Source organism: Salmo salar, chromosome 03 (assembly GCF_965601325.2).
Source record: "Salmo salar chromosome 03, fSalSal1, whole genome shotgun sequence".
Lineage (NCBI taxonomy): Eukaryota > Metazoa > Chordata > Actinopteri > Salmoniformes > Salmonidae > Salmo > Salmo salar.
In genome coordinates, this window is record NC_138293.1 from 36,864,957 (window position 1) to 36,878,316 (window position 13,360).

Genomic DNA, 13,360 nt, shown 5'->3' on the forward strand with positions numbered 1-13,360 from the left:
CCAAATTTCATATTCACAAATGCAAATTTACAAACAAAACACCACATTTTCTTACCTTACAAAAATAAATCTAACTATATTTTAAGACCATTAAATACTCTGCTAACAAAAAAGCTGTTAGAATTATAAGTGTATGTATGTCCCTTAAGGTCCTTGTGTAATGTGATATTGTAACCCCTAGCCCAATTGTCCTTTGTATATTATTTATATATACTTGTGTTCCCCCATGTACTTTCAGTATTGATTTGTTGTTAATGAAAATAATAATAAATAAAGAATGGGCTGTGGCCACTGGCAGTGTTCTAACATCGCGAGAATTGAGCTGCTGTATATAGTTCCATGCGATTAATCTCATTCTTCGCACTCCTCATCTCAAGCGGCTGCTGTAGGACCAAGGCAGAGGTATGTGTTTTGTAGGGCTACGCTTTCAATCTATCATGAAATATATAGGCTAAAGGATGTTTTCGGTTATTCCAAAAAAAGAAAGTGAAAACTTAACCATACTATGACTAATAGTTTTTTACTTTTATTACTTTATCATTTCATTTGTGTGCAATCTTACCGGCGTTAAACTTGTAGCCTACATTTCCATTGACGATAGAATAAATGCGTTTGTTTAGCTTTACAATAGTTTTTGGGGGGGGGATGATGTCCAAGTGGCCTACATCATTTATTTGTTCAATGGAATATTGCAATAAAAAAATCAGGTGAGGGGAAAAAAATCAATGTCGAGGAAAAAAACGAATGCAGGTTTACGAAATAGCACTGACTGCGTGTGCAATATAGTAAAAGGTTTTGCCACTTGCCAGGCAAGAACAGCCTGTTGAACTATGTGATTAATGCTTAAAATAAAGCCATAAATGGCCATTTAGGAAACACCTGTGGATTAGGTGTTGCTCATGAAAGAAGTGAAATCTTCCATAGAATCAATTTCCTATTCCTGCCTGCCTGGATTGTTTTCAGTTCTTTTCACGTTATAGCTTCAATGCTGAAAATATATAGAAAGAGGATGGAGAGAGCATCCCAGTTCATCTTTCATGTCCAGTTATCTTAGTGTTTTTTTGTGTACTACCATGAGTGGTTATTGCTGTATACTGTACATTGACAGCATACATAAAACAGTAAAGGACTACACTGTGTGCACAATTATTAGGCAAATTCTATTCCTCGGGATTAATTTTATTGTTGAACAAACACAATGCTCTCAGTCAATCCAAAATGTTATTGAACCTCAAACCTGAATGTTTAACAAAGGAAAAGTGAGTTTTGTCTTTCTCAGGGAAATATATAAGTGTGCACAATTATTAGGCAACTATTAGTGTGCAGAATTATTAGGCAATTAAATTACAAAAATAATTTCTCTCAACTCACTTATCAAATTTTTTTTGAGTAAGTGTAACAGATAAGTAACACAAAATGACAATTATAACATTTTTGACCAATATAGCCACCCTTATTTTCAATAACTGCCATGAGCCTTCCATCCATGGAGTCTGCCAGTTTCTTGATCTGTTCACGATAAATTTTCGCTGAAGCAGCAACCACAGCCTCCCAAAATTCTGTTCAAAAAGGTGTATTGTCTTCCATCACTGTAAATCTCACGTTTGAGAAGGGCCCACAAGTTCTCAATAGGATTTGTCAGGAGAGGAAGGGGGCCAGGTCATTATTCAGGCATCTTTGAGGTCCTTGCTGGCTAGCCAAGCAGTGGAGTACTTGGATGCATGTGCTGGAGCATTGTCCTGCATAAAGATCATGGCCTTCTAGAATGCTGAGGACTTCTTCCTGTACCACTGTTTGACGAAAGAATCTTCCAGAAACTGGCAGTAGGTTTGGGAATTGAGTTTCAGTCCATCTTCAACCTGAAAAGGTCCAACTACCTCATCCTCAATGATAGCAGCCCATACCAGTACCCCTCCTTCACCTTGCTGGCACCTGACTCAAAGTGGTGCCCTGTATCCATTACTGATCCAGCCACGGCCCATCCATTTGGTCTATCAAGAGTCACTTTCATTTCATCTGTCCATAAAACCTTTGAAAAACCTGTCTTCAGGTATTTCTTTGCCCAATCTTGACGCTTCAACTTGTGAATCTTATTCGGTGGTGGTCTTGTTTCAGTCTTCTTGACCTTGGGGATGTCTCTGAGCACTTGACACCTTGTACTTCTGAACACTCCAGGTAGGTTGCAGTTCTGGAATACGGTGGCACTGGAGGATAATGGGTTCCTGGTAGTTTGACGTTTAATTCTTCTCAAGTCTTTTGCAGTTAATTTGCAGCTTTTCTTCCCCATGCGTTTTTTGCGCCCCAGTTGACTATTCGCAACAAAACGTTTGAATGTCCGGTGGGCACACCTCAATAGTTTAGCTATTTAAAGAGTGTCGCATCCGTCTGAAAGGCATTTTACATTTTTGGTTTTTAAGTGTCAGTTAAATTTCTTTTTTGGCCCATTTTACCTGAGGTAATGAGGCTGCCTAATAATTATGCACACCTTGATATAAGGTGTTATTCACTTTTGCCACACCCTCCCTCATTACACAAATAGATATCACCTGAAAATGATTAAATCCAATAAGCATTCAAGTTTATATGGTTTGGAGTAAGAAAATGTGAATAGAAACAATGATGAGATCATAATACTCACTTGCCTAATAATTGTGCACGCAGTGTATTTGTTCAATTTATCTTCCTCCCCCTCCAGTGAAACTGAAGATGGCTGCAGGTAAAGCGCGCATCGGGCATCTGGCCCCTGACTTCAAGGCCACAGCAGTCATGCCAGATGGACAGTTTAAAGACCTCAGCATTTCCAACTACAGAGGTAGACCTACTACTACGCTTCATAGTATTCTGCACTGTCCTTTGTTTTGTATCTGTGTGGTAGGATTTGTGACTGGTTTAGGATTTTAAAGTTTGATAATACAGTAATGACCTATAAGCCTGTTGGATAAGATTTTAGTTGCATTGAATGTGCTTCCAGGCTCCGCAACTTGACAGGTTTGTCTAATGGTGTGTCTTGTGCTGCTTGCCTGCAGGGAAGTATGTGGTGTTCTTCTTCTACCCACTGGACTTCACCTTTGTGTGCCCTACTGAGATCATCGCCTTCAGTGACGCTGCCGAGGAGTTCAGGAAGATCGGCTGCGAGGTCATTGGTGCCTCTGTTGACTCCCACTTCTGCCATCTTGCCTGGTACGAGTCTTTTGCACAATTATTTTGCCTTATGAAGATTTCATCCTAGGTGACGCAGGATAAGTTACAGTGCAGCTTGTGCAGTGATCTTTTTATATAATTTATTGTATATACACTGCTCAAAAAAATAAAGGGAACACTTAAACAACACACTGTATCTCCAAGTCAATCACACTTCTGTGAAATCAAACTGTCCACTTAGGAAGCAACACTGATTGACAATAAATTTCACATGCTGTTGTGCAAATGGAATAGACAACAAGTGGAAATTATAGGCAATTAGCAAGACACCCCCAATAAAGGAGTGGTTCTGCAGGTGGGGACCACAGACCACTTCTCAGTTCCTATGCTTCCTGGCTGATGTTTTGGTCACTTTTTTGAATGCTGGCGGTGCTTTCACTCTAGTGGTAGCATGAGACGGAGTCTACAACCCACACAAGTGGCTCAGGTAGTGCAGCTCATCCAGGATGGCACATCAATGCGAGCTGTGGCAAGAAGGTTTGCTGTGTCTGTCAGCGTAGTGTCCAGAGCATGGAGGCACTACCAGGAGACAGGCCAGTACATCAGGAGACGTGGAGGCGGCCGTAGGAGGGCAACAACCCAGCAGCAGGACCGCTACCTCCGCCTTTGTGCAAGGAGGAGCAGGAGAAGCACTGCCAGAGCCCTGCAAAATGACCTCCAGCAGGCCACAAATGTGCATGTGTCTGCTCAAACGGTCAGAAACAGACTCCATGAGGGTGGTATGAGGGCCCGACGTCCACAGGTGGGGGTTGTGCTTACAGATCAACACCGTGCAGGACGTTTGGCATTTGCCAGAGAACACCAAGATTGGCAAATTCGCCACTGGCGCCCTGTGCTCTTCACAGATGAAAGCAGGTTCACACTGAGCACGTGACAGACGTGACAGAGTCTGGAGACGCCGTGGAGAACGTTCTGCTGCCTGCAACATCCTCCAGCATGACCGGTTTGGCGGTGGGTCAGTCATGGTGTGGGGTGGCATTTCTTTGGGGGGCCACACAGCCCTCCATGTGCTCGCCAGAGGTAGCCTGACTGCCATTAGGTACCGAGATGAGATCCTCAGACCCCTTGTGAGACCATATGCTGGTGCGGTTGGCCCTGGGTTCCTCCTAATGCAAGACAATGCTAGACCTCATGTGGCTGGAGTGTGTCAGCAGTTCCTGCAAGAGGAAGGCATTGATGCTATGGACTGGCCCGCCCGTTCCCCAGACCTGAATCCAATTGAGCACATCTGGGACATCATGTCTCGCTCCATCCACCAACGCCACATTGCACCACAGACTGTCCAGGAGTTGGCGGATGCTTTAGTCCAGGTCTGGGAGGAGATCCCTCAGGAGACCATCCGCCACCTCATCAGGAGCATGCCCAGGCGTTGTAGGGAGGTCATACAGGCACGTGGAGGCCACACACACTACTGAGCCTCATTTTGGCTTGTTTTAAGGACATTACATCAAAGTTGGATCAGCCTGTAGTGTGGTTTTCCACTTTCATTTTGAGTGTGACTCCAAATCCAGACCTCCATGGGTAGATACATTGGATTTCCATTGATTATTTTTGTGTGATTTTGTTGTCAGCACATTCAACTATGTAAAGAAAAAAGTATTTAATAAGATTATTTCTTTTATTCAGATCTAGGATGTGTTGTTTAAGTGTTCCCTTTATTTTTTGGAGCAATATATTTTTATTATAGTTTTACAAAATGTACATCATTGTAAGTACAAAGATTTTACCATATCCCAACCAGCCTTCCTTCCTTCCTCCACATAACACATTCACCCAACCCCCACCCCCCGTCATCGTTGAGCCATTGAGAAATAAGGGGGGGGGGGGTTGAGCAGACTTCCACTGGAAAATAATTCTACGTCGAGCTAATAAGGGTGTAAAAGCAACAACATCGGCATGTTTGGGGTCCAAGGAGAAGGCGTATTCTGGAATACCAAAAACAGCTATCAAGGGACATGGCTGCAGGTTAATTTCAAGCACCTCAGATCATTTTTTAAAGAGAATCCCAGTAATCTTTGTAGTTTAGAGCATTGACTGAACAGAGACATGACATTATCACACTCATCATTTACATTTGGATATATTTCAGACAATCTGGATTTGGAAAAATGCACTCTTTGAAAAACCTTAAATTGTATGTGACCAAGATGAGCACAAAATGTAGTGGAGCGTACTCTATCAATCGCCTCCTCCTACCACTCCTGTGTAAATTCAACACCCATTTCCCGTTCCCAAGCAGATGTCGTTTTGTTGGTGGAGTGGGAATAAGTGACTCTTATCAATAGGACCCATAGTAGATGCAGAGGAGAATTTAAAATGCACTCGAAACTGGTACCAAATCTTAAGTGTGGAAGGCACTACAGGATTGCCAGTATAGCAAGAGGTGGATGCTGGGAGAGAAGAGCGGAGTAAAGCAGGAAGAGAAGCAGAAATACAAGAATGTGCCTCTAGGTAGCACCATAGGGTATCTGGAGCATGTAACCAGAATGGCAATTACTGAAAGTTGGCTGCCCAGTAATAGTATACAAAGTTGGCTGCCCAGTAATAGTATACAAAGTTGGCTGGTGTATAACCTCCACTAAACTTGCATCTCTGAAGTAAAGATCTACTGACTCTGGCTACCTTTCCTCCCCAGATAAATGTGGCTGATTGATTGACTTAAAAAAAAAAAAAAAACTTTGGTAAAAACAATGGGAGATAGATTGAAATGGATAGTTATTTGGGTAAACTGTTTATTTTTACAGCATTAATCCTTCCTATAAGTGATAGTAGTAAGCTACCCCATCTCTGAAAATCTGATTTCATTTGCGTAAGGAGGGGAGCAAAGTTTGCAGAAAAAAGAGCATGTAATGAACAAGTTACGTTCACTTCAAGGTATTTGAAACCAGAGCGGCTAAGCTGAAAAGGCAAGTCTTGTCTGCTGGAACTGTAGCGCTGCTGGACTGAGTGGGAAGTACTCACTTCTCTGGAGTTTCCGTTTCAGCTTGTAACCGGAGAAGGAGCCAAAGTTCTCCAGAATAGAAAGGATAGAAGGTAAACAGGTTACAGGGTTATTTACATAGAGTAACAAATCATCTGCATATAATGATAACCTATGTTCAACTCCTTCCTGTGTTACACCTTGGAAAGAGGAGAATGCCCGTAAAGCTACTGAAAGAGGCTCAATGGCGAATGGCAAATAATAAAGGGGACATTGGGCAGCCTGTCCCACGTTCCAGGGCAAAATAGTCAGAACGGTTGACATTGGTACAGACACTGGCCTGGGGAGATGTATACAAGAGACGGATCCATGAGCTAAATTTGTCCCCAAGTCAAAAACAATGTAAGAACAGCAAATAGGTACTCCCATTCAATTATGTCGAATGCCTTCTCTGCATCTAGGGAGATTACCACCTCAGGGGAGTTGGAGAATTGTTTAGAATAAATAATGTTAAACCGCATCTGAATATATAACAAAATCTGTCCTTTAATAAAGCCGGTTTGTTACTGTGATACGAGTCCAGGTAAGACTACTTCCAGACACCTTGCTATCACCTTCGCCAGCACCTTTACATCCACATTAAGGAGACTTAGGGCCCTAAATGAAGAACAGGAAGTGAGGTCTTTCCCCTTCTTAAGGTGAAGCGCTATTGAAGCCTGTGTTAGGGTAGGTGGCAGCGAGCCACGTTCAAGTGATTAATTATACATAGGTAAAAGTAAAAGGGGCTAACTTGTTATGGAATTTCTTAAAGAACTCAGTTGGAAACCCATCGGGCCCTGGAGGTTTGCTGCTCTGCATTGACTTGATAGACTGAATAACTTTTTCAAGGCTGAGAGGAGATCATCTACAGTTTCAGCCTCAACTGTGGGAGTCTCCAGTTCACCCAAAAATGTTGTCATATTGGCAGTATCTGATGGAAATTCAGACGTATACAGGGAGGAATAGAAAGATGTGAAGGTGTCATTGATCCCCGTGGGGTCAGAAATCAAGCTATGAGAGGAATCTTTCATTTGGGGAATCAGACGGGTAGCAGCGCTGCATTTTAATTGGTGTGAGAGCAGACGACTTGCCCTGTCGCCATGTTCATAGTAGGTACCACGTGAATGCAATAGTAACCATTCTGCCTCTGTAGTGGACAAGAGATTGAATTCAGATTGTAAGTTCAAGCGTTGCTTATATAGCTCTGGAGATGGCGTCAAGGCATATTGGTGGTCAAGGATGGCTTTCGTGAGTTCTTCTAGTTTAACTTTCCGAGTTTTGTTTAAATGAGAAAAATAAGAAAGGCCTGAAGTGATTCCCATAAGAGAGAATGAGAGGTTGAGCTTGTCTGATTTTTTAATTTTTAATTTTTTTTTTATTATCAATAGAAGTGGAGATAACGTTACAGAAGTCTGCATCAGACAGGAGAAGATAATTGAATCTCCAGAGAGGAGTACGTGTTTGTCCTGATAGTCCTATGTCGAAAGGCTAAAGGTCCATGGTCAGAAATTACAATGGGTAAATATTCAGAAGAGGTGACATTTGGAAGTAACTTATAAAGAAATAGTCAATACAAGAAAAAGAATGGTGTACATGTGGGGGAAAAAAGAACACTGCCTGGGGATTCTGAAATCTCCAGGAATCTGTACACCCATTCTGAATCATAAAATCTGAGAAGGACTTTGACATAGCAGAAGGAGACATAGTTCTGGGGTTGGAGTGGTCTAAAGCCGGGCTAATAAAACAATTCAGATCCACGGCAAATATCAAAAGATGGGTGTTCAGAGAAGGGATTTTCCCCAGCAACCTATTTGGCAAATTCAACATCATCGAAATTGGGAGCATATACATTGACCAATACTACAGGTGTGTGCCAGTTATGAGTAAAAATCTCTCGTTACTGTCTGAAATAACATTAGTAGTAGAGAAATGTATTATTTTACTAACCAAAATTGCAACCCCTCTGGCTTTGGAGTTAAAGTCTGAATGGGAAAACCTGACTGAACCTGGAGTTTTGTAGCCATTGATTGATCTTTAATGCGTAAATCTGCTTTTAGCTTTTCAAATGGGAGATCCTAGACCTCTTGACAGGATTATTCATTGTTTTAGTATTCCAAGATAAAAACTTTATAGGATTAGGCTTACCTATTACAATTATTAGCTTTGATAGCCATCTAAAATATTAAAAGGAAAAAGGTGTGAAAACAGACCAAGCATTTGCAAAGACAGAGAACTGATGAAAAAAGCAAGGAAAAATAAATACATTTGAACAAAAAAGGTCACCCCTCCTCCTCTCCCACCCAAAGTCTCCTTCCCCAGCAAATGGAGACAGCAGGTTGACGTTAGTGCAGCTTCGGTGCATATAAACCAAGAACCTTTCTATCCTAACGCGGAGAGGCTCCATGGCACGAGTAGTGAAATCCATTTGAAAAGGCATTCACAAAACAGTAAAGTAGGTCAACAAATACCACACGTTTGCAAGGTCCAAAGATGCTGAAAGAAATAAATCAGATTTCTCCACTCCTATTTCTGATACTAAATTATAATTTGGTGTATCATTTTACTGCAATACTATTATATTAGGCTACATGTGAGTGTTATAGGCCTACAGTCAGTGTACATATTTCAGTTACTAGAGTAGGCTAAAACTTCAGTGTCCAAATTATTATAATTTTTTTCAGAGGACTTGCACACAGAAACCTGTTTACTACTATCCGTGTCCGTCTGTATACCACAGCTGGCAGGGACGCTTGGTCTCAGAAAACACAAAAAAATACTAAATTCAGTCTCGTTGTGTGTTCTTACAGGACCAACACACCTCGTAAGCAGGGCGGTCTGGGTCCAATGAAGATCCCTCTGGTAGCCGACACACTGCGTTCCATCTCCACGGACTACGGGGTGCTGAAGGAGGACGAGGGCATCGCCTACAGGTGGGTTCACAACAGACAAGTTCAAGGGTCAAAGTTCAGTGTTTCTTTGACCGACTGTGTCAAAACCTGGGTAATATGCCCAACATAAGACTACGTGCCCAACAAGACTAACACATACCTAAATGACTCAGTCTATACCCTATTTGTTTTTTCAGGGGCCTATTCATTATTGACGCCAAGGGCCTCTTGAGGCAGATCACCATCAACGACCTTCCAGTGGGACGCTCCATCGACGAGACCTTGCGTCTGGTGCAGGCCTTTCAGTTCACTGACAAACACGGAGAAGGTACATAACTAACCCTGCTTTCTTTTTGTTTTCTAAAAGACGATGCCTCCTTATCCTACACAGAACCAGGCTAACCTTTTGCAGTGCCATATTTTACCATGTACCATCAGAAGACGCATACATACACTATGTCAGGGGTCATCAACTAGATTCAGCCGCGGGCCAATTTATTTTCTTGAGCAGATGGTCGGGGGACTGGGACATAATTATAAATCACTTGTACGAAAGAAGCCCAAACAGATACTGTATTTGACAAAAACATAATTTCAAACCTTGATTACATTGGTACACAATCACATCTCTCTATGAGTGGAAATACTTAGTAATTGATTTCCTAAATTAAAATCATTTGAGGTGAATTCCTATTGATTTTAGTCTTACATGTCCAAAAAGATTTTTGGGGCTCAAAACTTTGGGGGGGGGCCAAGGGTCGCCAGTTGACGATACCTGCACTATGTGAACAGCATTTAGAGCACTATTAGCACTCTCTCTTTTAAGGTAACATTCCATGTTTGTAACAGCTGAGAATGTTAGGCTGATAGTAGATGTCAGAATGTTTAAAAATGTCAAGCTCAGGTTCAAAGTGTTTTGTTAATCATACTGCACTGTCCTGACACACACACTTATTCTCTGGTGTTTCCTCAGTCTGTCCCGCTGGCTGGAAACCAGGAAGTGACACCATCAAGCCCGACATCCAGAAGAGCAAAGACTTCTTCTCCAAGCAGCACTAAGATGATGAGTGTCTGCAGCCTGCTGTAGGACAACTACAATTACAGTACATTTCAATAGAACAATAGGCTACTGCTCTTCACTATCTATGTGCCTGGGAACTGTAGAACAATCTCATCAGCATTCCATTATCTGTCATGTGTTTAGATAGAAATTATGACCAAAGAATCAAGATTAGATTGTGTTGGAGATGTTTTAGTGTCATTAACCAGGTTCCGTTAACCGTTTTATGCGAGTAAAGTACGTCGGATGAACAATGTCATGACAGATCTGATGGAAACAGTGAATTTGTCGGTAAACTTTCCAAATGACGACAAAACAAAATACGCTAGACAAGGTGATCGTTTTGTCTGTAAAATGTATTATGAGAGAAATGGCAGTGGAAAGGCTTTTATGCGCCAATATTGATATAATATATATTTAATTATTGTCACCATCCTATCAAAGTAAACTTGGGAGTCATGTGATGACGTGTGGTCCTCCCACTACGACTCGGGAAAGCATGCAGTTTATTAGGCTACAGATGAAATAAGTTATGATGAACTTCACCTGGTGGTGAATGTGCCAGTTGATGAGCTTGATGCTCCTTTCCAATAAATATCGAAGGTCTTATTCTGGTGACATGATTGTTTGGCTGCCATTTGAAAAATAAAAATTATCTCGCTCTTTTGTCCATAATAACCTCATGTGAAGGCTATACCCGCGCTGTATCTGCAAGCTGTTGGCTAGAGCGCACGTGCCATTACCACAGTGGGCACATTTGCTATATAAGGCAACATTCTTTGTTACAAAACCATCAGTAGAGTTGGAAATGCGATGGAAACACATTTAATTTATTTTTTATTTGGTACATGGGAATTTAACCACTAAAATATATTTTATGTGCACTACGTCATCATGCAGATTTTTATCCGCTACAAGTCAATTTGATGGAAACACATCTCTGGTGAGAAAAGGTGCAGATTTTAGAATATTCACATGAAAATCTGTCGCCAGTTAGATGGAAGCCTAGCTAATGATGTCGCCCTTTTGTTTTCTGTTGTATCATTTTGGTAACATAGTTTTTGTCTTTAGGCCAGTCTGTGAAATGAGGAAAAGCAGCTTTACTGGGAAAAAAGTGAGGAGAAAACATAGGTTTTTTACAGTGAAAAACAAACTACTCAAATTTCCTTTCATCTTCTAAATAAAAACGTTTACAAAGCAAACAGTTTTTTTTCCCTTGACAGATTCAGAAAAACAAACTTAACATGTTAATTACTTTTTGTATGACTTACGATGAAATTGAAATCTGGGTTAATTTAACAATTTAGTTTGCAATTCTGTTTTGTTTTTTGGTGAATTTAGCTACAATGTAGCTAGATATGATACACTACATGACCAAAAGTATGTAGACACCTGCTAGTCGAACATCTCATTCCAAAATCATGGGCATTAATATGTAGTTGGTCCTCCCTTTGCTGCTCTAACAGCCTCCACTCTTCTGGGAAGGCTTTTAACTAGATGTTGGAATATTGCTGCGGGGACTTGCTTCCATTCAGCCACGAGCATTAGTGAAGTCGGGCACTGATGTTGGGCGATTAGGCCTGGCTCACAGTCGGCGTTCCAATTCATCCCAAAGGTGTTTGATGGGGTTGAGGTCAGGTCTCTGTGCAGGCCAGTCAAGTTCTTACATTTTACATTTAAGTCATTTAGCAGAAGCTCTTATCCAGAGCGACTTACAAATTGGTGGATTCACCTTATGATATCCAGTGGAACAACCACTTTACAATAGTGCATCTAAATCTTTAGGGGGGGGGGGGGGGGGGGGGGTTAGAAGGATTACTTTATCCTATCCTAGGTATTCCTTAAAGAGGTGGGGTTTCAGGTGTCTCCAATCTCAACAAACCATTTCTGTATGGACCTCGCTTTGTGCACGAGGGCATTGTCATGCTGAAACAGGAAAGGGCCTTCCCCAAACTGTTGCCACAGTTGGAAGCACAGAACCTTCGAGAATGCCATTGTATGCTGTAGCGTTAAAGATTTCCCTTCACTAAGGGGCCTAGCCCGAACCATGACTATCAGTCCAAGACCATTATTCCTCCTCCAAACTTTACAGCTGGCACTATGCATTCGGGCAGGTAGCGTTCTTCTGGCATCCGCCAAACCCAGTTTTGTTCGTTGGACTGCCAGATGGTGAAGCGTGATTCATCACACCAGAGAATTTGTTCCAGACTCCAATGGCGGCGAGCTTTACACCACTCTAGCCGACGCTTGGCATTGCGCATGGTGAGCTTATGCTTGTGTGCGGCGGCTCTGCCATGGAAACCCATTTCATGACGCTCATGACGAACTTCTGCTGACATTGCTTCCAGAGGCAGTTTGGAACTCGGTAGTGAGTGTTGCAACCAAAGACAGACAATTTTTACACGCTTCAGCACTCATCGGTCCCGTTCTGTGAGCTTGTTTGGACTACCACTTCGCGGCTGAGCCGTTGCTGCTCCTAGACATTTCCACTTCACAATAACAACACTTACAGTTGACCAGGGCAGCTCTAGCAGGGCAGACATTTGATACACTGACTTGTTGGAAAGGTGGCATCCTATGACGGTGCCATGTTGAAAGTCACTGAGCTCTTCAGTAAGGCCATTCTACTGCCAATGTTTGTCTATGGAGACACATTTTTATTTTTATACACGCAGCGATGGGTGTGGCTGAAATAGACAAATCCACTAATTTGAAGAGGTGTCCACATACTTTTGTATATACAGTATATGTAGCTAGGACTTAAACTGGATCATTGAGTGAGGCTGGCCTATCAATCCAAAACAGGTTGAACAATAGAGTAACATCATTTTAGGCTCTCTTAATCCCGCCTAAATTAAATGAATGTGCCAAAACTTTGCAACTGCAAAAAAAGGCAGCAAAGGACAAGGTAACATAAGCAAAAATTGCATGCAAAGATGGAAGCATTTCATCGCAATCACGCGATCATTGAAAACATGTTTCACAAAACAAATTGGGGGGCATTCATATATATATTTTTTGCATTCATTTACAATTAATTTGTTCTTGCCTTTCAATATTATTTATTTTGCTCTCAACTGGTTAATGTTTTGCTTTCAATATCATCATTTTTTGTGTAATACTAAGAATGTTGTTCTCGAATTCAAAAGGTTTGCTTGAAATTAAAGGCACAAAAGTAATTCCAAAGAACCCTCTCGCTTCGCCTCTTCCTCTCTGTTTTTTTTCCAACAAAATCAATTGATGTGCATTTCT

General features: G+C 41.6%; 1 protein-coding gene across 1 annotated transcript; it reads left to right on the top strand.

Annotated features, from left to right (window-relative positions):
- The first annotated feature begins 365 nt into the window (after positions 1–365).
- Positions 366–11,873, top strand: LOC106600402 (peroxiredoxin-1). The gene is made up of 6 exons (XM_014191715.3): positions 366–402; positions 2,696–2,812; positions 3,027–3,180; positions 8,968–9,090; positions 9,246–9,376; positions 10,022–11,873. The coding sequence occupies exons 2-6, from the start codon at positions 2,707–2,709 to the stop codon at positions 10,105–10,107; spliced, it is 600 nt and encodes a 199-aa protein (XP_014047190.1). The 5' UTR covers positions 366–402; positions 2,696–2,706; the 3' UTR covers positions 10,108–11,873.
- Positions 11,874–13,360: the final 1,487 nt, after the last annotated feature.